The sequence below is a fragment of the Pseudopipra pipra genome, chromosome 10, assembly GCF_036250125.1.
Source record: "Pseudopipra pipra isolate bDixPip1 chromosome 10, bDixPip1.hap1, whole genome shotgun sequence".
NCBI classification, from domain to species: Eukaryota; Metazoa; Chordata; class Aves; order Passeriformes; family Pipridae; genus Pseudopipra; species Pseudopipra pipra.
In genome coordinates, this window is record NC_087558.1 from 18,331,914 (window position 1) to 18,356,824 (window position 24,911).

Sequence of the window (24,911 nt, forward strand, 5' to 3'; positions counted from 1 at the left end):
CTCCATCACACTCATGATACAAGTTCAAACAGTAGCAGAAAACATTACAGCTATGCTGGGTTCTGCTGTGGAGGGAAATTCCACTTGCACAAAGGAGACAGCATTAAAGGATTTATGGGCAGGATCAATTCTCAAATTCTTGACAATAGACAATTTGTTAAAGGGTATTAATGTAATAATTATTTCAGCGTCTCACTAGCCTGTATAAAATACAAGCAGTTTTAAAATAACTGGAAATAACATGTTGGATGCTCTTTGATACATTATAAGGACACTCTTTTCTAAGTCCAGGACCCTCAGCTGATTAGGATCAAATAGTTATTTTAAACAGCAATGTCGGAGCTCTGCGTTAGGTCTTTCTGTCTTAAACTGCTCAAGCTGATACTGTGCTCTATCACAGACTTCATCTAACTTTGGAGGTTTAATTGGCTTTCTACAGAGCTGTTAAGATTTAGGAGATGAGAGATAATCCCAGGCTGGCTGGACAGTGCTTTGAGATACAGATCTCTGTTCTCATCAGTGCTTTTACACCACTGGGGAGAGAAGCTTGTAAGCAGGTCTCCTGACAAGAGGATTAGGGCTTGTTAATGTGGAGATTCAGGCCAATTAATCAGCTTTCACTGGAGTATATATGGTAAAACTTCAGTAGTTATTTTTTTTCTGTAAAATTTAATTGCTTAAAGAACAAAATCATAATTTTCTATGGTTTTATTAAAAAAAAACCCAAATCTTAACTTTTTAGGTTTGTTTTAAAATCTGTGTTTGGTTATTCTCCTCGTGCTGCTGCTTCTGTTCAAGGGAAACCGTCAACTTGTTTTTCTAATTGAGTAATTATTTGAAACTGATTAGTTGACTCATCTCTTAAATCTCACAGCTTGTATAAAGGTGATTAAACTTTCAAAGTTAGATGAAGTCTGTGATAGAGCAGAGTGACAGCCTGAGCACTCTGAAGCACAAAACATTTGAACACTTGGCTCAGGCAGCAGTATTTTAAAGATCCCCTTAGCTCTTGCATGAGTGTGCTGGCACTGCTGGTGCTCTCTGCTCCCAAAAAGGGCACAGCCGCCCTATCGCTGTTTCTGAGCAGAGGGATCTTTATCATACCAGGGCATCTGTTTATTGTTTAAGTATTTTTAAAAAGTAAAAACGCAAGCCACGAGGTGCCAAGTCCCCGGTTCAGCAGCACGTTCCTCTTCGTTAAAGCACTTAAAGGTGAAGCTGTGCGTGTTTTCAGTGCTCTGCTGCACTGGCAGGAAGGGACCCCTCCCGGTGGCATTGCGGGGACAGTCCCCAATGCTTCCCGCTGGTGGCCGCCGGCTGCTTCGCTTGCCTTTGCCAGTCCTAGCAAATATCTTCCTGTAGAGAGCAGAGCAGGTTGGGATTTTCGTTCCTTGAGGAAAGTGCTGACTTCTCACTGAGAGAAAAGATTTTATTTCTTTTTTTTTTTTTTTTTTGGTGGTAAATTTTTTCAATCACAAATTTCTTCACCCTGGATTTTTAGCTTTCTGATTTTTCTTTTAATTTCAGACAAAAACCTAATGCAGCAAATATTTTGTCCAGGGGCTGATTTTTCTTTTAAGATGCCTTAGTGAGATTTTTCAGGTGTTCCCCCCAGTGCAGAGCTGGAAGCTGCTTATGCAGGTGGGGTTGACAGAGCTAACATGAGATCAGGGTGCTGTCAAAGACCAGTAGTGAGTATGATGTGGGAAATGTCAAACTTAACCCCAGCTCTTCCCCCTGAATACCACAGCTATAGCAAAGATGTGGATTACTTGGATAAGCTATTATTATTAATCCATAGAAATGTGAGATTTTCAAATTCATATATTTTTGAGGGGGGTTCTTTTCTTTAGCAGTTGTGATCTGTCAGCTGTGTAGCAAAGTTCAGAATAATTCTTCATAGTTTTTAAGAATAAAAGCTAATTTTTAATTCTGGGGCTTTTCTATGTGTGTGCCTATCAAACTTAGTTAACATATGAACTGTATATGTATTTAATTTTTTCTTTTATGCTTTTGACTGTAGTTTCCTTAGAAAAGGGTGACTGATAAAGTAGGTTTCAGCTTTTGAAATTATTGGGTTATCAGCATAATTATGCCGAGATACAAGTTGGTTTGAAATATTTCTGTAGAAGATAAGCAAAGCATTTCTCTGTGTAAAACCCAGGAGAACTGATGCTGCTTAGGAGTGGCACTCCAAAAATGCAAGCTCTGTCCCTGCAGAGAGGATTTGGAAGTGTAGCGGTGCCAGTGGTGCCATGGGTCTGTGCCTGGCTGTGTGTGGTGTCCAAGTGTGGGTCTGCACAGCAGAAATGTCTGGCTCTGAAGGCTGTGTCAAGAAAATGATACCCAGGAGAACAGGACCTCCTTGGCTGGGATTAATAGGCCACTCTGGTTCTTGTCATACACTTGGCAGTTCTGTGTGTGCCTGTAGCTCTCTTTTGAACAGATTGCTGTATCACATGTCCTGTCCTGTTGTGCTTGTGCCCTTTTCTGAGCTAGAGACTTCTTCGTTTTTCCTGGCTTATTTCACTGGACTTCACGTATATTAGGAAAAAAAACATTAAAGCTCTGGAATTCAGGACAGCAGATTTTGGCGTGTTCAGGAGTTTTCTCCTCGTGAGGGCAGTGAAGAAGCCCATATGAGCTGGTGGGTTGTAAAGGACAATCTGCTGAAAGCACATGTGCAGCCCATCGCAGCTGCAGAAGGCAAAGGAGACGTAGCAGAAGGCCAGGATGGATGGGCAGGGAGCCCTTGGCACAGCTCAGGCACCCAGGGGGATTCTATAGTCTAGCAGTGGCCTGAGAATGTAGGAGAGGCATTAGGAAAGCCAATGCCTGGCTAGAGTTGGACGTGGTGAGGGATATGAAGGACACCAAGGACGCCTGCTCCTACAGGCACCAAAAGGAAGGCTGAGGAAAATGCGGTCCCACTGATCAGCAGGGGAGGAGAGTTAGTGACCAAGGACATGGCAAGGGCTGAGGTACCAAATGCCTTTTTGCCTTGCCTTTCACTGGCAAGGTTGGCTGTCTGGCCTTCCAGGTCCAGTAAAGTCTGTGGGAGTGTTACAGGAGAGGACTAAGTCCATGGGACCTGATGGGATGTGCCTGATGGTGCAGAGGGATTTGGCTGATATCAGTGAATGGCCACTCCCTGCTGTCTTTGACAGGTTGTAGCAATGGGCACCTTGCAGTTGGCAGTGAATGCCTCATCCCTTTCCCTCCTGAGGATTCAATAAGAGACCTCGGATGGTGATAGTGGTTTGTTTCCACACCAAAGATCTCTCTGGCTCCTCACTTCTTTTAGCTTCTTAAACTGAAGTAGGCAGTGGAATTTCTTGTCTCCCATGAGCCAAATAAAAATCTGGCCACCTGTCAATGAGGTGATCACCACATCTCCATGGATGCACATCAGGCAATGCACTCTCTTGGATTGCCAAAGGTTTTTGAGTCCTGCTGTGACCTACAGCTACTACCTTGGGATGCTGCCCTCCTCTTCTTCCTGCTGCCTGTAGCTAAGCCTTTCCCAGTGCCAAAAGGGCTGCAACAGGCACCTGCAGCGGAGCCTCCATCGTTTGGTGTGGCATAACTGAGTCCTCCTGCCATGGTGGTACCTGCAGGTCCTTGGGCAGGTGCAGGTAGCTGATGGAGAGTCATCTCTGTGGTGTGGTGCAGCTGAACCCCACATGCCTGGTGCCTCTCTTCTAACATTTAGAATTACTGCACTGGGAAAAATCTAGCCAGATATGGTGCTTACCTGCCAGGGTACTTGCATGCACAGTTCCAGTGGCTTAAGCAGAGTTTGGATTTCAAATCACAGTACATTTGTACTCCAAGTTCCCTTTATTTTTGTTATTAACTTCCTACCTTTGTTACCCGATCATGGAGTAAAACTACTCTGAAGTCAAACAGTCTAGACTCTTTCCCCAGTAAGATTGTGTTTGTGTTTCCTTGTGTCCCAGTGGGACTGTGTTTGTGTTTCCTTGTGTCATTCATGCATCAAAAATATATGCTTAGTGTGTAGAAATACTGGTTTTCTCATCAGCGATACGAGTTAAAAATGGGAACTCCTTTTAATTTGTAGCAGTAGTACAGTCATTGTTAATAGGAGGCAAAGATCTTACAATGTGAACATCAAAGGAATCTGACATTATTTGGAAACAGCATTTGGTACATCACATCAGATTCTACTACTTGACTTTTAAGAAAGGCTCAAGAGAAAGCTCTTTCTTCCCCCGTTGGCTTCTAAGGATCTTTATTTATCACCCTCAGGGGCATTACAGTGAGTGATTAGATTGGACCAGGAGAACGACTTAATTTTACCAGAAACTCATTAATTCATCCTATTTTAAATCTTCTTATTTCACCCAAAACCCAATTATGCTTGTAGTGGCAATGATCTGGAAAGGCATTGTCTCGTACGTACCAGGGGGCCACTGGGACCCCTGTAGTATTCATGTCGGGGAGACAAGGGTGACTCCCTTTCTTTGACTTCTAGGTCAAAAGAACTAGTTGCTGGGACAGCTTGACAATTAGAAAACCCTGATGAGCATTTGGAAGTAAAACAGCTGTACAATAACAGAGGGGTTCATGGTGCGGGGCAGAAAGCTCATCAAAAGAGACTATCCAAACGATTGAGTTCTATAATTAACACACAAAAATCTGTTCAGAAATGGTAATAACAGTAAAAGAAAGCTGAGAAGATGCTGCCTACTTATGTGGCAGATGTGGTTTTGTTACAATCCAAGAGAGAAAATCCATCCTCTTAAAGACTAAGAACAACATTCAAGGGGAAAAATAAAAGTAACTTTTTGTTCCTAAGGGTGCATTTAAAACATGAGCTTAAAATATTTCCAGAGAGAGAAGAGCTGAAGAAAAAGTAACCAGTGATGAAAGACATCAAATATGCTATCAAAGTATTTTTTCAAGTCTTTAAACACAAATTTCTTTTCTCACTGAAATCTATAAGCCTGACATTGAAATATCTCTTATTAAATCATTTGCTCTGTCCTTCATTTCACCAAGAGTGCTATTTTAGGATCTTTGTTTAAAGTTGGCTACAGTTATTGACTTAAAAGAAGTTTTCCCTCTTCTGTTGTGTGTAGAGGGAGATTTGATTCAAAATCCCAAGGAATTTTGAGGTGTTTTTTGAGCATGTAGCTAATACATTTTTCTGCTTCAAATTTCAGCCAACTCCACAGATTTTTAGCTGTAGTACTCACTTGCCTGTGATAATAAATGTTCTTGGTGGTGCAAGAATGTTCTTTTGGGCAAGAGGGTGCAGCAGGAGTGTGGTTTCTGTTTGGTTGTGGTCCTGACCTGGTTGAGGGCCCTTTCCTTGTGATGTTTGTGTCGAGACTTAAGCACAGGGGTCTCTAAGGCAATGGTTCTTCAGCCAGTGATGCTGGCCTGTGAAGGACTGCATCCCACTGGGCTTTCTGTAAAAAAGCACTTCAGAACATCTATGCCAAATTTTCTTCTATTATAAGTTCACTGACTTAACTAGATTTACTTGGGCAAAGCCACGTTTCTGTGCTTGTTTTTCACCCTATTGATTAGCTCCTAATCAGAAATCAGTATTTTCTCAGTTGCAAGTTCTCCTCGTCAGCAGAGGCTGAGGCCTCAGGTAGGATGTTTCTCCTGGCCTTGGTCCCTGGTTGCCAGGGCTGCTGCCCGAGCTCCTGCCCAGCAGTTTTCAGCTCAGGGCTGGCCTGCTTGGACCTTCCTCATCCTATCACTGCTCAGAGCCTGACCAGCCCTGCCGGGATCCAGGGTCTCTCCCTTCCCTGCCTCAGATCCCGCTCATTCTCCTTGGGTGAGGAGCCGAATGCTGCCTCCATGGCACTACCAAAGCCTCTGCTTGGAGCTCCCTGAGATATTTTTAAGATATGCACTGCATTTTTTAATTATTTAGGGACTTTTCAACAAAGAGGTTGGGATGATTTCTTTATCCAACCCTTTACAAGATATTATAATTTTTTTTTAAAGGACTATTAAGCATGTCAAGCCTTTTCCAATATATGATGGCATGATTCATTACCATTTCCACAAAGATAAAGGAAAAATTTAAAAGGAAGTACTGGGGTTTTTTTCAACAACTTTAAATTTGCAAGAACAATTTTTTAAAGATTCCCCCATCCCCAATATAAAAACCCCCATAGCTTATTTGAAAATGGTCAAAAACCAATTGAATATGTTTATTTTGTCGTACTTTTGTTAAAAAAGAATGTGCTTCCTCCATTATAAGATGAATTTTTAAATTCTTAAATTGCTGTCTGAAATTTTCTAATAGAAAATTCAGCAGTTTCAGAGACCAAGCAAACAGACTCTCCAGCCCACACATTTATTCTTATTTCCTTTTTTTTTTTTTTTTTTTAGGAAACTATGAGTCTGAAAGTCAGGTTTTAATGAGAAAATGGAGTTTGAAAAACAGCTTGAGAAAAATTACATCTAGATTTGACTGGAGTTCCATAATTCTTCAGAGCAATTTTTGCAGTTTTAACATTTTTTGCAGTTTAACTTTTTTTTTTTTAAAAAAAAAAGAAGGAAAAAGGCATGTAATAATGACCAGCAATGTTTGCCAAATCCTGTCTCACTTTAATAGAAATAGAAATCAAATTGAGCTTAATATTATAACTCAAAGATATCAGCATGATTATTTCAAGCTGATGTCCATTTAAAATCAATGGGATTTGTTCTGAGGAAAAACTGTGAGCTGAAAATACTTGGTTTAAGAATTTCCCTTGAATCCAGTGCAGTCGATTGTAACCGTGTTATGCTGGTGGGTGATCTGAATGTGAGAAAAGATTTTCCTTCTTTAAAAAAAAACCACAACAAAACCTAACAGAAAGAACTAATTAAGGCAAAGCTAAGAAATTGAACTCAAAGTTTGCATTGCACATGTGAACTAATCTTTTTACAATGGCATCCTTCGAAAACTGTGTAAGAACCCCATTCATGCTGGGTCTCACCCAGCAAATCCTTCCTAGAAAAGCAGCCGCGTGAAGATTTGTCATGAGCAAGCAATAAAGACTTCCAGGGAACAGGTTCTGTACAGGCTTCTTGTTTGCCTACTAAATCATTAACCTTCAAAAAAAGCCCATCCGTAGCCTTAACAGGCACTGGTTGTAATAGGTGTGTCAGCAGCACTTCATGCTAAGAACAGCTTTTACAGGATTAGGTTCGAGTTTTCAAGTGACGGTACCATGGAGCTCTTGGGGGCAAAGAACTTTTAATGCAGCACATTCTCTAATGCCCTTTTATGTTTGTTATGAAATGTGGTGAATCTCTGAGCACACTAAAATGAAGGAAACTCTCTTCAGGAGTAGGTGATTTTTGAAGCAAAATGGCTGCGTGTGCTTAAGGAGCAACCACTGTGTTTGGAGAGCTTTCTTCAGGTCTTGAAATATTAATGATCTTGGCTTAATATAGTAGAAAACAAAATACAGTGCATGAAACGAGGGGATAAAAATCCTCGAGTTATAGAGTGTTGACCTTGCAGTACCCACTGAATCCATCTATTCCCTTTTAAACCACAGAGTCTGAGAAGACAGGGAGGGGGAGGAATGGTTGCAAAAATCTTTACCTGTGACATTTTTCTTTCCAGCAGCATGTTATAACCCAAACAGTATCTTCAGTCTTGTACTAGATTGTTGATTATTAAGTATTTTAATAACAGGAATATGCTAAAGATGGCTCTTTGTTTAATAATTTCTGTGAACTATGATGTTCATATTAACAGTAATATTAGAGTTTACATGTTTAATTTTTAAAATGTTGAATAATGGAAAGAATTTTGTGGATAAGAGCAGTCAGCGTGGTTTCCTCTTGTATTCTGCTTTCCAAAGACTTGTCTTTCTATATGGCAGCAAGATTCTGCCTGTGGGTATCTGTTCCGGTCATATACAGGCTTAGGCATATTTTTTATCTGAGCCGTGACAGTGAAAAACAGGAATAATATCTCAGATCAGCATCTGCCACTTGACTGCTGCTCTTGTTAAACCAGGCACAAGAGAACATGAGGTGATAGTACAACTCGCTCAGCAGATATTGCAAATTATACGAAAAAAAATGAAAGGTTATTTCCCATGGTTACTTTCTGTGTCTGTGTGTTTTGGTTTAGGTTTTTTTTTTTTTTTTTTTTTTTTTTTGCTGGGCAGTTCCCCTCACAAGCACAATAAGCTGTTTTACAGGAGTTGTCTTTGCATAGTGCAAGTGCCTGGTTGATAGGCCATCCGTGGTGGGTTTGTGTTCAAGCCCTAATTGTCTCTGATGTGGGGAGGCTGGGTTTGACCCCCGTGATTCTTCCTGCCGGAGCTGTGGTTGCTCATTTTAATTGAAACCCCAAGGCTGTTTGAAGCATGGCCAAAAAGCACCTTGCAGGTTGAACCTTATCTAATAACACAATGCATGTAAACTCTGGAAGCATAAATCTTGGTCACTTGAGCAATGTGTTTTTACAAGGTCCTCTGCTCCAGTGACAGCCCCAGTGAGCGACACGGGGCTGATCTCCCAGCGCTCGTGGAGGTGGTGTGGCACATCGTAAAGTTAGGACTTGTTAGGGAAATTCCATAAAAGGCTCTGCTTAATAAGAATGAAGTAACTTGCTCTTTTATAAATGTTTAAAATGAAAAGTTCCTTCTCTATTTCCCATTGGAGGGCCTTGTAAGAGAAGGAGAGAAAGAACAAGGAGGACTAAGGAAAGGTTGAAACAGAAAGAGCAAGCCCTGGCTGCACAGGGGCCTGTGCCCTCCCAACAGGAGTCTGTGTGTAGCAGGGGAACCCTAAAGGTAGCATAGGTGATAAATGACGAGATGTGAGAGTGAGTCACACAGTAAATACTGGGAACAACCTTTCCTTTTTACTGGTTTGCATGCCTGGGAATTTTCTCTCTTCTGCGTAGTGCTAAAAGTGAGTGGTGATGGTGGGCTTTTATCTCTAGCCAAGAGAGAAATTTCTAGGATGACATACCTGTTAACCACTATGAAAATGTGTTATTAATGATGCTAATGAGTTTTTTCCAACTGAGGTAAAAGTAACCATTTGTGTAAGCTTTGCATTTGTGAAGATGATGTCACCGAAAGCTTGCCAACTGTCCATGGGACCTGGTGACAGTGGTGCAGTTATGCCCTGGCTTTGAGGAGAGGAGAGCACTGCTGATCTCCTCCCCTGGGGAGAAAGAGCCAGATGAATTCTGCTTTGCCAGGAGGGAGATGTGCCATTTCCGGGCATGTTGGGCTGAGGCCCCTGCTGCCAATTGCAGGGAGTTCCTGTCCCGCTCCCTCTTAAAAATTGGCAGTGTCTGACTCTCAGCTGCCATTCCTTAAGTGGTCATAGAATAAACCAATAGCACCCCATTTGTCATGCTCTGTGTGTGTGTGTGTGTGCAGGTGGACATGGGTTAAGCCACATGCAACTCCACAGTAAGCACAAAGAGGCAGCTGATTTTCTGGCAGTGTCAATAGAGTATAATTTTTTTTTGCCATCTCCAAGCCAGCTTTTAAAATGGCTCTTATTGGAATGAGAAATCAGTATCCCCTGACATAGGATTACTCATTAAGAGTGTGGTGATTGTTAATTCTTCACCTGGGGCTAAGAGGACATCATTAGATCTCTTTGAAATGTCTCCTGCCTTGATTTTGAATGAGTAAGCCAGCAATTTATGATCACAGCCTGGGCCAATAACACTCTCCCTTCCTGTTTCTCCATCTAGCTTGCAAAATCGGATACTACAAGGCTCTCTCAACAGATGTTGCTTGTGCCAAATGCCCGCCTCACAGCTACTCCATCTGGGAAGGCTCTACCTCCTGCACCTGCGATCGGGGCTTCTTCCGAGCTGAAAATGATGCTGCCTCCATGCCCTGCACTCGTAAGTTGGTCTTTGAACAGTCTCTTTCCCTTTCATTGTCTGTTTCTTCTCCTGTCTTCCTTTCACTGTGTATGTAGGAAACACTGCCTGGAGATCTGTGTCTCTAAAAAGTGTTCTGCTTCTGTGAGCAGCATTCAGTAGATCTTACAGCCTTTTGCAGATGTGGTTTGGATTTTGGCTCACACTTCTGGGAGAGAAAGTGTTAGTTCTCAGCCCTGAATTCCTAATGGTGACAGGGTTGTGCTGACCCTTGAGAGTTTACAGTCTAAATAAATCAGGAGACTGGGAGGAGATGCAGCTGAAAAAGAGTGACTTGCAGACCTCAGTAACAGAGGTAGAAATAAAATACAGATCTAAACTCCAGTCTGAGCACCTGGCCAGTAGATCACATCACCTTTCATCTCTTTAAATATTTATATTTGCAGAAATTGTGAAAGGTTTTCTTGTAATTGTATGACCTGGGGTAAATAGGTAATATTTATAATATCATTATATATATAATTTGCTTGAAATATAGATGGTGACCCTTAGCAACATGAGTGTTCATCTGAAAGGGATTGTAATAGTAAATCTTAAACTTTAATGAAACAACCATTCAAGGCATGGTTTATTTTATCCTACGTAGATAAATACATCATGTACAGCAAATGGAATTTGCTTTAGTTCTACCAAAATGCCTTCAGCAGGGAGAAGGAGAGATGCATTGAGCACACTCACAGAGTTGCTGGAGCAATTCCTTGTCCTGTGTATTGGTTTATGGCTCACACAGCTGAAGACCTGGGATTCTAGGCATGTCCTGGTGTTTAACTGTGTCATCTTTGGTTTTCACTTCTTTAGGAGCGCAGAGCAGTTTCAAGCAATAAGTGAAAGGGCTGTATTTTACCAGGGGGGTATCCATGTGTGGCTTTCCCTGAAAGTTATTGGAAATGCTTCTAGATTTTTGGAGTTCAGCTGTGTATTTATGTAGAGAGTGTGTGTGTCTCTGAGTGAGGGACAGCCAAGATATTTCTTTTGTAACATCTTAATATATTGTGAATTAATTTTGGAGAGATGACTCACATTTATTTAAATCTTAATTTCTTCCTTACAAGGCATAAACAGAGTATGTCCATAACTAAGCCAGCACTTATCCCTTCCTCACCCCCCCTTGATTCCAGCTGTTCTTCAGTGATCTCTTTCTTTTCAGCAGTGAGTTTTGCTGGGTGGTGGTTGAGCAGGCCAGGGCATAGCCAAGAGCAGCTGCTTTTGCTTAGTAGGAAGCAGAGAGGTCCATATATCCCTTGCCAAGTGTTGACTGGGAATGGAGGTCTAGCTGTATTTTGAAACTTGCCTAAGTGGGCAAGAACATGCTTTATATAATATAATTTACACTAGGAGATATAAAACTTGACCATTTTGATAGGAAAAATGTCTTTCTGCAACAACAGAACTATTGTTTGGAATGTACACCCTAAATAATATTATACCAGCAGAAGTTTCTCAAAGCCCTGGTCCTAGTGAGTGATATCCTGATCAAATTGAAATCAAATTAGTAATCAACTGGTTGAAATTAAGTAGGCATGTGCAGTTAGTGAAGTATGAGGAGAGAGCGAAACATTTCCAGATGGGGAAATAGTGAGCAAATGATATGTATGTTTGCTTGTATTGCAAAATGTACCCCTGCAATCTTAGCCCTTTTTTGTCAAGTTTTGGGCCTACTTCAGGCACCCTTCCCCATTCCTGTCTTTGGAGGTCAGTCAAAGTTGAAGTTGCTGATCTTGGTCTTTTAACTCGAAAATACAAAGAGGACAGAAGAAAAGGCAAGGCTGTGGTGCTGGCCTCAGCCTTCATCTCTGCAACAGTCTAGGAGGACTAGAGGCTTGCAGAGGCAAGCCAACACCACAATCCCATGGACACCTGCTCTTGGAAAACAGGCCTGTCTCTGGAGGTCCCATTTCATAGCTTTGAATTTCCTTGTAGTTTAAGGGCTTCTTTTTCTGGGATCCAGGGTAAAGAATGACATGGGTTATTTCTGAGCTGGCTGGTGGGGCAGCTGTGCCCCCCCAGTCCCTGCTGTGCCTGCCCATAGCCCCTCTTTGGGGTCAGCCTTAGCCCTGTCTGAATGCTGCTGTGATGGTAGGACCTGCTCAGGCACAAAATGCAGCCCTGCCTGCGTGGCTGCCCATGGAGTATGGGGCAGGGGGCTCTGGGGAGCTGTTCCTTTGCCATACTCCCCACACTGAGTAGCCTTCTGGCCATGCACCTGAGGCAAGTGACAGAGAGCATTTAGAGGGCCTCTGCTGAAGGGACATCCTTCGGAAGAAGGTCCCCGTTTGTCTGCCTTTCCTGACAAGATGTGGAGACAGAAGGGAGCATAAACATCAAAGGTTCTTTCAGGCGGATTCAGACTCTAATCAGTTCTTACCAGTTGGTTAAACCAGGTGACAAACCCAATTCCCTTGTGCTGACAGCCATAATAATCAGGCACCTTCTTTGTTCATTATGCTCTCTTTAACTCTGGTATTCTCATTCAGACCTGCATTTAGTAATCGCTCAGTGTGACGGCACGCTAATGAAGAAATAAAACACAGTATCTGAGATCCATTCTTCTAGCAAAAAGATAGACTCTGCTCCACTGGCTTGTAAAATCAGGTTTCTGTTCACTTGGAGAACTATTAGACCAGGTGAATAAAAGTAACATTGGGTAATTTGGAAAGAACACCTGGAATGGACTGTGGATTGATCCTTTCTTTATTATTTCTTAACACTTCTTAAGATGAAGAACTTCAGCCTTCTTAAGATGTGTTTTTGTAAAGCTTTGACCCTTGACTATCGATTTCCTTTATTAGTAAACTGGCTGGCCCTGTCACTTATCTCACCTTCGAAGCTGGGGGAAGAGGACTGTTAGGACTTTCCATTAGCCTGATTGTGCTAGTGGATGAAAGGGAATTGGAGAATTCCCTTTCCTTTTCCTTTCTTGCAATTCCCATGGTAAGTAAGAAACGCAACAGCTATTTCTTGATGTGCTGGTTGGAAAGGTGCTCCAGAATTTTTTCATTCCATAATGCTACTCTTTGATATTGCCATCTTTTGTTGAGCTGTAAAACCTGTATCTAACTTCAGATAAGCCAAGCATCAGGTTCCTAAAAAAGTAACTCAAACTCTTGTTTTATTATTCTTCTCAATTTCAGCTTTGTTAGAGTGAATAATTATGTCTGGCTTAAGGCTTGTACTAGTAAAAGCAGAATGTGGCACAGTGTAAGACAGTGGAGTGGGCTTTGTTGAAGGCCAGGCATAGACACTTTGACATACACGTTTACTGATGCATCTTTTCCCTTAAACTTGCCTCATGGGGATAATCAACAATGTGTCTGTCACCACTGAGGGCCAGAGCCGCCCTGCATCTGCTGCTTTGGCCAAACTCGGGAATTCAGACTTTCAGCTCTGAAGCACAGTGGGCTTGTCAGCTTTGTGCTTGGTTGTGGAGATGGTATGATTGACCTGTAATACACCTGAGCACAAACCGTGGAAAACATGGACGCCTTTCCCTTTTGGAAGCATTGCAAAAGTAATGTCAAGGCAACTCTTGAGAGCTTCATTATATTTCAGTACTTGCTGAGAGGAAGGGTCTTTCATAAGGTTAGCAATGTAATGGAGAATAAATTACCTGACCCGCACACAAGCCCATGAGGCTGGAAAACAAATCAGTCTCAATCATGGTCCTTGTCCCTGAATTTCCTTCTCCGTAAGGAGATACGCTGGGAATTGCAGCCTGGAACAGGCAGGTGCAGTTCCCACCCAAATTAATGGGCGTTGTTCCTGCGTCCCCACCGTTAATGAGTCGAGTTCTCTAACTCTTTCTTAACAAACAATGCTCACATTATGAGTGAGGAAGGGACAGTTTTGTATTGTTTATATTGTCTGTTCGATTCGAATTATTAATGATTTTTAATTGGAAGCTCTTTACAAAAGAGAGATTATCAGCACAGACTGTCCAGCTTGAAATCTCTCTCTCAGTAAATGACCCTGAATAATTTAGTCCGTTATGCCACCCAAACAGTGACTGATGGATTGATATTTTGTCATGGCCTGAAATATTTCGAAAATGGTTGCATTTAAGACAGTTTATACCAGAGAAGCTTAGAGATAATGAGAAAAAATTTAGTGAGATGCAAGAGAAAAGTGTCTGCTTTTAAAAGGACCTTCTCCAGTGTAGGTTATCAAGAAACCGAATAGCCTGACTTCTAACAGCAAACATCACTTACTTGTCTTTACATTCCCCTCTTCTAATTGAATTTAGTGCACTGCTGTATTTCCTCCAGAAAGTATATTGTTTTTAAATTACCATTTCAGTGCTATTACTCAAGGCTCCTGCTTCTAATGCTTTCTGACAGTTATCAGCATAATGAACCATAATGAAATGATGAGCAATCTACAGTGGAAACTCAATGTGGATTCCACTAGAGCTGTGTGACTGTGTTGTTAAAATTTGAATGCACATTAAAATAACACTGTCCTTATTTGTTCCCAAGGTCAAGGCTTTAAAAAAGGTCTGAAAGGTCTAAACACTTCACTTTTGTAAATGTTGCAGTCTAATACAAATCCTTGGTACGATCTTGTGTTGCATTTAATGTATCTCAGAGATAAATATTTGACCTGCATTTTCAAAAAGGAGTGAATTTACTTACCTAATAACTGCATTTGCAAATGAGTAATTACACAGGAGCTGATTATTTGAGCATATGTTTATAATGATTGCTTAGACTTCTAAATAAACAAATGTGCTCTTTTTCCTTCAACTTAACTTGTGCCTTTTCCAAGTTTTCCAGTGAGATGCAGATTCCCACTGCTTTAGCTGTTAGGAGAAAAGACAGTAGGTACACTGCATGGTTGTGCTGCCTAGTGTGTTGTTGGTGGCTTTGCACTGGCTTTGCCAGGCTTCTTTCCCTGGATTTGCACACTTGTGCTGGCACTATTGCAGTCTGACCTCTGCTGTTGGAGCCCCTTCTCTATAATATAAAGTACATGCCAACACAGACTCTAATATTCAGAATTGAAATTTATAACATAATTCTTCCACATCTTTATATATGTCTATACTTTAAGTAAATTATTTTGTTCTTAAAACATCACATTACATAATGTACATTATGTAAATAGTACATCAATATGGCTTTTAAGCTGTAGTATGGCTGTTGCAAGGGCAGAGGGAACAATGGGTAGGCAGTAGGGAGAGAGTAATTTTTCTTCTCCACATAGTCTGGGAAAATAGACCATCCATCGCTGCATCGCTGCCAGACCGAGAGAAAGGGATTGTGAGTGATGGGAATCTCAAAGGAGAAGGCTGTCTCCCCTCGTCTGTGGTGATGAGCTGAAAGAATTGAATAAGAAGGGGAGTGGTTATGGCTTGAAGAGAAGAGACGGGAGTAATTTGACAATGTGTGTTTATAATCAGTAGACTTCAAATCATCACTCCTTTAAGTACAGCAACTGTTTATTAGCTGTCTTCTGATTTTCTGGCCAGAGCCTGAAATTAACAGAGACATTTACTCAATTAAGTGGGGGCTTTGATTTGGTTAGTCAGAACCCAGTTCTGTAGAGTCGTTGAAGTAAATTAGAGGGCAAAACAGAATAAGAATCTTGGTAGTTGGGCCAATTACAGAACAACTTATTTTTCTGGTTGGATTTCTTTCCTGTCAGACTGTCAGATAACCTTCTGGTATCCACACTGGAATTCTTTTTATCTCAAAAGAGTGAGTGAACACAGGTGATATTGTCTGCAGCACAGCGTATTAGAGTAGATATGATAACATGTCTTAGCATATGTGGCAATGCAAAATATTCTTGTATGGCAGATTTTGGAAATGAAGCCCAGAGCCCACAGGGGTGATGCCTGCAAGCATCAGTTTTCCCACACCTCTGCCAGTGGTAACTGGACCTTTTTGCCTAACTCCCTTAGGCTGGAGAGGAGATATTAATTGGTTGATTGTCCAGGTGAAAGGGACAAAGCCCATTGTGAAGCTGGTAACCAGGGTTCTTTTGGCAAGTAAATAGGAAGTCGTACATGCCAGTAAAACGGGCATTTTATCATTGGCACTGGTCCAATATCCCTGGCTTGGCAGAGCTCCCACTGAAGTCAAAGGAATCTTGCCCAAGTAAATAACTGAAGAATTGTTTACCAAATCATTTGCCTTATTATAACCCAGTTGTAATGCTAACCATGCACAGAGAGGAGGGGGTGGAAATGGAGCAGATGACTGATATTTCACGTGGCTGCCGCATCTTGCGGGCTGTTGACTTTGGTCTCACCAGTTGTAAAAACACACAGTTGCTAATGATAAATGGTCAGGAAAAGCCAGGCAGACAAGAAGTGAGGGTTGTCCGAACTGCCAGTGCTTGTGTAAATTAGCCCACAACAACAGGGGACCTGTCCACAACTGCTGAAAGAAGCAATTAGTGACAGCAACATACACAACTGTCACAGGAAAGTATGGGCTTTATTTCTAAGCTTAAACTTACACAGCCCAGGTGTTTACTCTGTGTTATAACTTGTCTTTCAGATGGTTAGAGATCAACAACAGAGGCTTATCTGAAGGGCATCACAGCTCACATGCTGAAACATCATTGACAGCTCCACAGTTGCCCAGGTTTAATGAAAGTTTATGAGATGGAAAGAGGATGCCAAAGTGCTTTTTCTTGAAGTGCCTGGCACTGCTTTGCCAGATATTTTAGTGAGTGAACTTAAGGAGTTTAAAGACATTGGTTATTTAATAATTACTTTCTTTGCATCCTCTCTGAAAATAGTAAACTCTCTATTTCATGCTCAGCCCTGCCTCCAGGGAGATGAATTCTAGGATCGTGATCAAGTTAAAGAGCATTGATTGGAGTTGTTAAAGGCCATCTGTGCAATAATGGCATGGTGAGGCTCTGTTGAGAGAGCAGCAGTATGGTCCAGTGGTGAGGCTGGCAACATGACTAACAGCCTTAGCAGAACTCTAGTCCTGCCCCTCTGGGTCCAAGACTAGAGGACTATCCCCTTCAATGGTACTTGACGTACTTCCAGTGGCATTTCATAGCCCTCCGCAGATATGCTCCAAAGATCTTTGGAAAAGTTCATTGTATGGATCTTTTCTTTTTTTACACCTCTTTATTTGTTCTCTTTATTCTTGCTGTGTTGTACACAAAAGCTGGCTCTCAGATCTTGTATAGGAGTTGTGCTAGACTTTTCACCGTTCCTGATAGTGCATTTCTAGTTAGGTTTTCATGCTATTAGACAGTCAGATGCTTATTCCCAGGTGCCTGCTGCTCCTTTAACTTATCAAAGACTTAGCTGCTCCTCTGTAGTATAGCCAAGGCCAAGCTGCCGATTCAAAACAGCCCAGTTCATGCTAGGCTCCTTTTAAATGACAGTGAGTCATAGCAACCTTCCTTGTTGTATGAATCTTGTTTATTATGTAGCAAATTAGCTCAAGATTTCTGAATACCTCGAGTTCCCTTTGAAATCACTGGAGATGAAGAGGGTCAGCATCTCTGGAGCAGGCTCACAAAGAGGATCCTTTTGTCAGTCCTGATCCAAAGCCCATTGAAGCCTGCTGGTCTGCCTTATTGACTTTGATTAACAAACACCCGTAGCTGGCACACTGCATTTAACAGTGTGTTTGTAGGGTTTTCTCAGTTTTTGGGGTGAAGTTAGAAAGCTTCAAACTGCAGCAAGTTATCGTATTATTTTTACTGTTAGAATAATTGTGAATCCTTACTAACCTAAGGTCTACTTTTTCTGCCTCAAAAAAATGGAGGTGATATTTTCATGAAGGAGAATGCGGGAATGGTTAAAGAAGATTAAAGTCTTTTCTACATGCATGAGGTTTTCTGATGTCTGGTGGGAATTGCCAATGAAACTTCCTTCTGATTTCACACTGTCAGGTGAACGCAAGATGAATGCAGTGTGACAACCCACTTGAAAATAATTATCCATTGCCCTGGCTGCAGAGACATCCGTTACCTGATAGAGAAATGTGCTTTTACACATGTGCACACACAGACGGAGTAAATTATTTTTTTAATCATTTCTCCTTCCAGGGCTCAAAAGCTTCATCCTGCTTGTTATTTAGTTACATACATATCTTTTGAAAGCATCTTTCTTTCAAAGGAGGATACATTTTAAATGCACTGATCTGGTGACTGACAGGATGCTCCTAACAAAGGCATGCCATCTTGAGGATATATATATATTTGAAATATCCCTATTAGTACTTCCATGGAGAGTGTGGGTTTCAGTTTGTGTTTTTAATAGATCTCCTCCCACAGCTAGATCTTTTAAGGTAATAAATCTTAACTATACCATAGGCTAGTAGTAAACAGATGTGGTTACAGTCCAAATACTGATAATATCAGTTCAGTCCTTAATGGGTAATGTTGCTGTCAAAATAATCTGCTACCACTGTTAGTGGCAGAGGACTAAGCTGGCACAAAAAAAGGAGTTCTTGAAGGAGCCCTCTGCCAGGGGACAGACTGTGATAGAAAAGTGCAGACAGATGTGTGCCATCAGAATGGGTTTCCTGTAAGTGCTAAATTTACTTCAAAGGAATTAAGTGTCAGAACCCCGTGCTGAGGTGCTTTTTGGTTTGTTTTGTGATGCTTTTGTTTTCAGCCTAAGAAAATAGTATATAATGGCTACTCGTGTCTGATAAAATTGGACAAACTAGAGCCCACAACTTTATTTTCAGTCTGTGGGCCATGGGACCTCTGAGGAAAGGAAAAAGAATTTTTTTACTTGCATATAGCTTGGATGAACAAAAGCTGTTTGCCCAAAATTTGGAGCTGCTGGTTGTCTAGAAGTGGGATTCTGGAGTACTGTCAGCCTGGGGCAGCAGAGAACCAAGCTGCAAGATCCTTCTGATTTTTTGTCATTTTATGAGACAACAAAGTCACTTGGGAGCTGTTTTGCTGGGAATCATTTCTTTCTCATCTCCTTTCTCTGTGCTTTAATCCACGCCTCCTAACCATATACTGTTGCTGAACTAAATTAACTGGTTTAGTGAAGACAGTATTCTTTATGTCAAACAAGTCTGTCTGGTCTGCTTGTAGAAAACTATAATTGAATTTACCACATACACCCACAGAGACTTTTAGAGAAGCACCTTGTTGGGCAGATCAGTAATAAAAAAGGAAGATGTAAAACCAGGGATATTAAAACCTTTGTCATAACCATTTAAATACAGTTCCCCAGTACAGTGCACTTACAAGTCTACCTTCAGATCCCAGCGTTAGTTTCCAGAGGTATTTTTCGGTTGCATAGATGGGCTGGGTTTACAGCTGTAGAGAGAAAGGATTGGATTTCTTGGTTGGAGTCTCCCTGCACACCCAACCAATCCTGCCTGCCTGCCTGTCCTGCTGGAGTCCCTCCAGCTCTATGAGCCCAGCTACAGCACATCCTCTGACATGGGTCTGTGGTATATGGTGTTTCTCAGGGGAGACACTCTCCTCTTTTGACTCCTAGCTTTGTGGTGGTGCTGAACTTGCAATCCTGGCACACCCTGATTAGACCCCATCCTTGGGCATGCTGAGGGTCCTGGGATCTGTGCTTTTGCTTTGGCATGCCTGCAGGGCTGGGGCCTGAGGGCAGCAGGAATATTCACTCAGTTGCAGCTAATCGTCTTTGTGCTATTTGCCTTTGAAATCATTCAGTGCGTTTAGGGTAGACTTTCTTTCTCCTTGCCAGAATGATTTTGCCAGATTCATTATGCTGAACCCCCTATACTTGTACTGGTCCTTTGGGGACAGAAAAAAAAGCGCTTTGGGATAATGTTCTCAGCAGGATGGTCCAAACAACAGGCAAAACAACCTGCTGATGTTTGACCCAACAAGCTCTGATGGTCCCTCAGTGTTTAGGGCAGCTGATTTAAACGAAAAATACTGTTCTCCTTGCAAATAAACAGTTTACTGAGGTGTCATTATGCCCAGTGTTAGTCTGCAGCCTGGTTCACTTTGCAGCTGTGGCCCCTTGCCATCTGCACCCCACAGGTGCTAGTCTAGTCCTGGAGAGCAAGTTCATTACTGGGTCTTCACTGCAGAAGCTCTGTGTGAGTCATCTAACGCTTGGACCGGACTTGATCCCTGGTTTGCATTACAGAGGCTCCTTAACTGTGCCCACAGAGACCTATAATCCACAGAGAGCTGGTACACAGGTAATGGAGCACAGGGAAATCTCCTGTGGTCTGGAAGGAAGGAGGGAGACAGTCAGGTGTTGATAAGTGCCCTTATCGTGATTTTCAGCAGGCCCTTGTCGGTCATACAGGGGCATGTGGGAGGCTTCTGACTGGAGAGGGACTTCAGTGTTTTGTAAGAAGGGAGGGAAAGAAATGCTGATGGATGAAAAGCTAAAATGCTGCTTGAGGTTGTAGAAAGAGTGCTAAAATACATCAGTCCTTTTAGTACAAGTAATGGTCATGCTATTAACCCCTTAAAAGCTCTTGTTTCCCTGAATGTTGATTTGACATAAGATAGAACACTGTCCTTAAGACAGACAGATCTACTTGTGGGTGAAAGACAGATGGATATGAAGGCTATAGCTTATTGCACCAAGAGAAAACCAAACAATCTGCATTGCCTAATACATTTAAGTAAATCTAATAGGAGGGGTGAGGAACATAGCTTGATGAAGATTATTTGTTGCTGAACAGACTCTTCAGTGTTTCCTTCAGCCCTGACACACACAATGAATTGCTCCACCCAGGGCCTTTCCATTTGCTTCATGGCTCAGTTGATTTTGATGGGTTTATTGTGAAGCAAGATTTATGGAGCCTCAGGAAGGAATAAAATTAAAAACTTCCGCTCCCTGTGTTCCCACAGAGGAGACCCCCATGTCCATTCATGGTGCTGGTAAATGGGCTGGGAGAAGGATCTGGCTTTCAGGCCCTGTGATCAAAACGTGTCCTCTTTGCAGTCCCCAGTGTGAGAATAGTGAGCGGCTCTGCAGATCCATCCCTCAGAGTCTGTTGACTTGGGCAGGAAAAATGACAGCACCTGTCCTCCCAAAATCATAAAATGAGCTTTAAAGTTAGTTGGTTTTAAAAATTAAAATGTCTAGATTTAATTTTTTTTTTTTCCTCTAGGAACTGCCACATTTTTTAAGCTGTCCTGGGTAGTGTGGCAGTGTTAGCTCCTTCCAGCATGGTGAATGGCCCATGCAATAGCGTGCTTCCATCAGCAGGAGTCTTAAGAAAAGTGCTGTAAATCATGGGACTTGTGACAGAGTCACAGATGTGATTCTGAGGTGATTCAGAGGCACAGGTCCTTGTCTCCTCTTTCATCTGCCCCTAGCTATATTTTTGTGCCAGAGGACACAGGGTTTGTGTGAGGGCGGTGGTCGGGCTGGCAGGATGCTGTTCGTGTGGGATCCTGCTAGCTGGGTTCATCCTGGAACTGTGCTGGCACTTGCAGCTTGGTGTGGCACTGAAAGGGTTTTCATCTCATCTAGCAGCAGCGGCTCTGTTTGTCAGAAACAAAGCAAATCCTGATCACCATTGAAGGAGCAGATACGCCCTGTGTTTCAACATCTGAAACCAGACCCATCAATCTGAAGCCATTCCCCACTCCCGGTGCCAACAGCTCCATTGATGACTATGCTCCAGAAAGAAAAGAAATTGCTTTTTCCCTCACTGTAATGTCAACCCACCATTTGGAGACTCCCCCGCATCTTCCTTTTCATGCTGGAGGTGGTGCACTCATCTCTGTGACCTGCAAGCATCTGCTTCCCTGGTTTTCCGCTTCGTCGCATCTCTGTTTAGACACTGCAGTGCCCTGTCCCACATACTAATTACTGACTTTTTGCTTCTGAGGAGCTTGATTCATTCTGGCACATTTTCCCATGTGAAACTGGACCTAGAGCCTTGGAAAATATCTTAATGGACATCAGAGCAACTCTGAGTTTAACCCCAAACTGGCTGCTGTATCTGAGCTAAGAGGCACATCATTCAGACCACAGCTGTGGCAGTATGAACCCTCCTCGTGTGGAGGTCTTTGCTGCAGGAATACCCCGCTGAGATGGGGATATTCTTCGGCCCTGGCAGAGCCGGGTGCTGCTTGGGGAGGGAGGTGTTTGCACTGGCACCACCTTAGCTCCCCTGGCTGTGCTGCGAGTCGATGCACTTGCGTGTGTGATTGCACCAAGTGAATTCTCTGAAAGAAAACACCTTTTGCTTTTTCTTGCTATAGGGCTCTTGCTGTTTCTCACAGGAGCGGTTTCTGTTCAGGGCTTCCTGCTGTCAGGTGCTGGCCAGACTCTGGGAGGACAGACAGCCTCAGCTTCCACTGGCTCTGCCAGCTGCTCTGGCCAGGGCAGACCAGGGCTGCATGGCGTGGCCTTGGGCTTGCAGGCTGCTGAGGCTGCTGGTTCCCTCCTGAGGCTTTTGTTGGTTCTCCTGTTTCCTTGACAGTGTGGAAGGACAGACGTTGTCACCTTGTGCACCTGCCCACCTTGAAGAGAGAGCCCAGGTGTGAGGCAGTCTGGGGAGGTCTGGGTTGATGGAGTTTGGATCAGTTCCTGCTCAGCAGTTCCTGTGCTGCTGCTTGAGTTCACAATTTCAGAAGTGTCTTCCACCTCATTGCACTCCGAGTGTATTTTTGAAAAGAAGGCTCGTGTATTTGCAGGCAAAGCAGAGACCACTTTCTCCTGCCCAGGGAGCTGGCAAAGCCAGCTTCTGGAGGAAGGAGAGCTGGCTGTGGGACAGAGACACTGGGCTGACACTTGGGACAGTTGTGACCAATGCCCAGATGTGCAAGGCACATCTTGTGTGCCCTTGTCTTACCACAACTCTGTCTGCCTCCATTTCCACATGATGAGCAGGGATTAAAATCAGTTTCTTTCCCTTTTCTTTCTCGTCTAGTTTCTAAGCATTTTTGGATCAGGAAACATCTCTTACTGTGTTCAGTAACTGATCTTTCAGTAAAAGGGTTTTGTCCTTAGGAGTCCTAAATGCTGCCAGTGTATAAATAAAAGTCATGAATGGCAGCTTGGTGGTGCAGCAAGCAGGAGGGCTCCCCATGGCAGGGGCTGGCCCTGGCTCTCTCTTCTTGCAGTAATTTTACCTGTCAACCCTGATTAACTCAGAGACTGTTTCAAAGGTTTGGCAGGAAGGGAGGATTTCCCTCTTTTCAAAATTAATATATTAATTTTGTATTTCTGAAGTAAGCACAAAGAAACAATCCTTGCTCAGCTACTCCTGCAACAGAGACCTGTCATTTAGGTACTGAAGATAACTAGATACATTTGACCTCTGTGTAACGTGAGATTCTTTTCTTAACCTACCTATCCGTCCCCGAATAAAAATCCTGTCTGCTGTTGAACATGTGTAACATCCTGGCAGCTTCAAGCACAGACACGGAGCAGTGATGCAGCCCTCAAAATTTTGTCCTATACATCGTGCTTAGGTCTTGGGCTTCTTTTGAGATGCACCTGATGAATTGAGGGAGCCAGAATTAATCTTCCCCATAGTCACCTCTTAACAGCTTAACCTCTTTGCTGTTGGATTTGATAAGTCACTTTGTAATTTCAGCAGAATTTCACTGGAATGTATTCGATTCCCATCTTACCCTCATGGCTCTTTTTGTACCTTTGGCATATCAGAGATTATGACTGATGTATTTATACAGTTAATTAAACTATTGGTACTGACTGATTTCTCCAACATCCCCCCTCAGTTTCATAACATTTGACAAATAGCAGGAATGCAAAAACTGGCATGAAATTTGCCAGAACTTTCTGTTTCTCTTTTCTACCAGGAGATCTGATTGAATTTTTTTTGAATTCCAACCAACAAATGTATTTTGATAAAATTTAAGAAGCTTTCATGAGCTCTCTCGTGTCTTGAATAAAAATGGAATTTGTGACTTTCTACAAAATTATTTCTAGTATTTTTCTGCCAATAATATTTGTATGTAAAACTCTGACTGGGAGTAGTTACTAAGGACAGCTATTTTTACTGTATTCCTGTTTGGATCATTATATTTTGCAAGCTCTGTTCTCATTCTGTTTCATTTTGATATAGCGCTTACCTGTTTCAAAGTGTTATAAGTGTAGTCAAAGTGCCTTTGTGCTCTGCCCCAGAGCAGGCTGCCTTTTAGTGGCCAGGGAAACTTTTCGGGATGTATAAAATACCCATTCCTTTCATGGGTTTGCTCTGAATCATCCATGTTAAATTTAAGGGTACATAAAGTGTGTCTCAACTATATTGAAATTAGATTAAGAGTCATAGGATTAGCTCTTCTGCATTTTCAATTTGACTATGGGTTTGGAGCCTGTGGGGATTTAAGCATATAAATAGGATTTCTGCCTGTGCATTGGTCCAGAGCGAGGCAGGGCTCTGCCCCCTGGTCAGCAGTCCCAAAAGGGGGGCTGAAGGTGCAGGAGGAGCTGCTGCCAGCAGGCTCTGCCCCGCTCCTGCCCTGCACCCAGATCAGCCCCCTCCTGCCCAGGGAGGTCATCCCCAGCCTGCCTTTGGCTCTGTCCTCAATCCCTGTGCTGGAAACAGCTGGGAACTCTTTGGCAGTGTGTTTATTTAAAGTCTCCTGTCCCTGTGGTGGAAGAGCTGACATTGTGTCTCAAATTCAACCATATTTCCAAGCTTTTTGTCTGATCTGTTGTTCCTGACCAGGTCTCTTTTATCAGCTCTTCGTTCAGCTGCTCACCATATTTTTCTCTCCAATTCTTTCACATTCTCCAGCACTCCCCTATTGTAACCTTTATTCCTCATCCTTCAAAGCCTTAGTTCTGTGTCCAGCTTTCTTCTCAGATCTCCATTCTGCATCCCAAAACGTCATGCCCAGGTCCCTGCTTGATGGGCTTCAGTGTTCACTGAATGTGATTTGACATCAAGTTGTCTGGAAAATACTGCACTTCTATTTTTCAGAAAAAAATCTCATGAGATATTTCTATAACAATTTCAGTGACAGTCTACCTGTAGGTATTGGAGAACGTGAAAATGTCAAGTGAAGCAGGAGTTTATGCATTTGATCCTTTGCTCAGGAGATCATGGAAAAATCAGTGTAAAATATGTGAACTTAACAT

General features: G+C 42.5%; 1 protein-coding gene across 1 annotated transcript in view; it reads left to right on the top strand.

The window, feature by feature from the left end:
- The window catches only part of EPHA4 (EPH receptor A4), a 106,497-nt gene that overhangs the window by 32,531 nt on the left and 49,055 nt on the right, over nucleotides 1-24,911 (top strand). Inside the window, exon 4 of the mRNA XM_064666555.1 lies at nucleotides 9,710-9,865. Within this exon, the coding sequence (XP_064522625.1) occupies nucleotides 9,710-9,865 (156 nt within the window). The remainder of the gene's footprint in view (nucleotides 1-9,709; nucleotides 9,866-24,911) is intronic.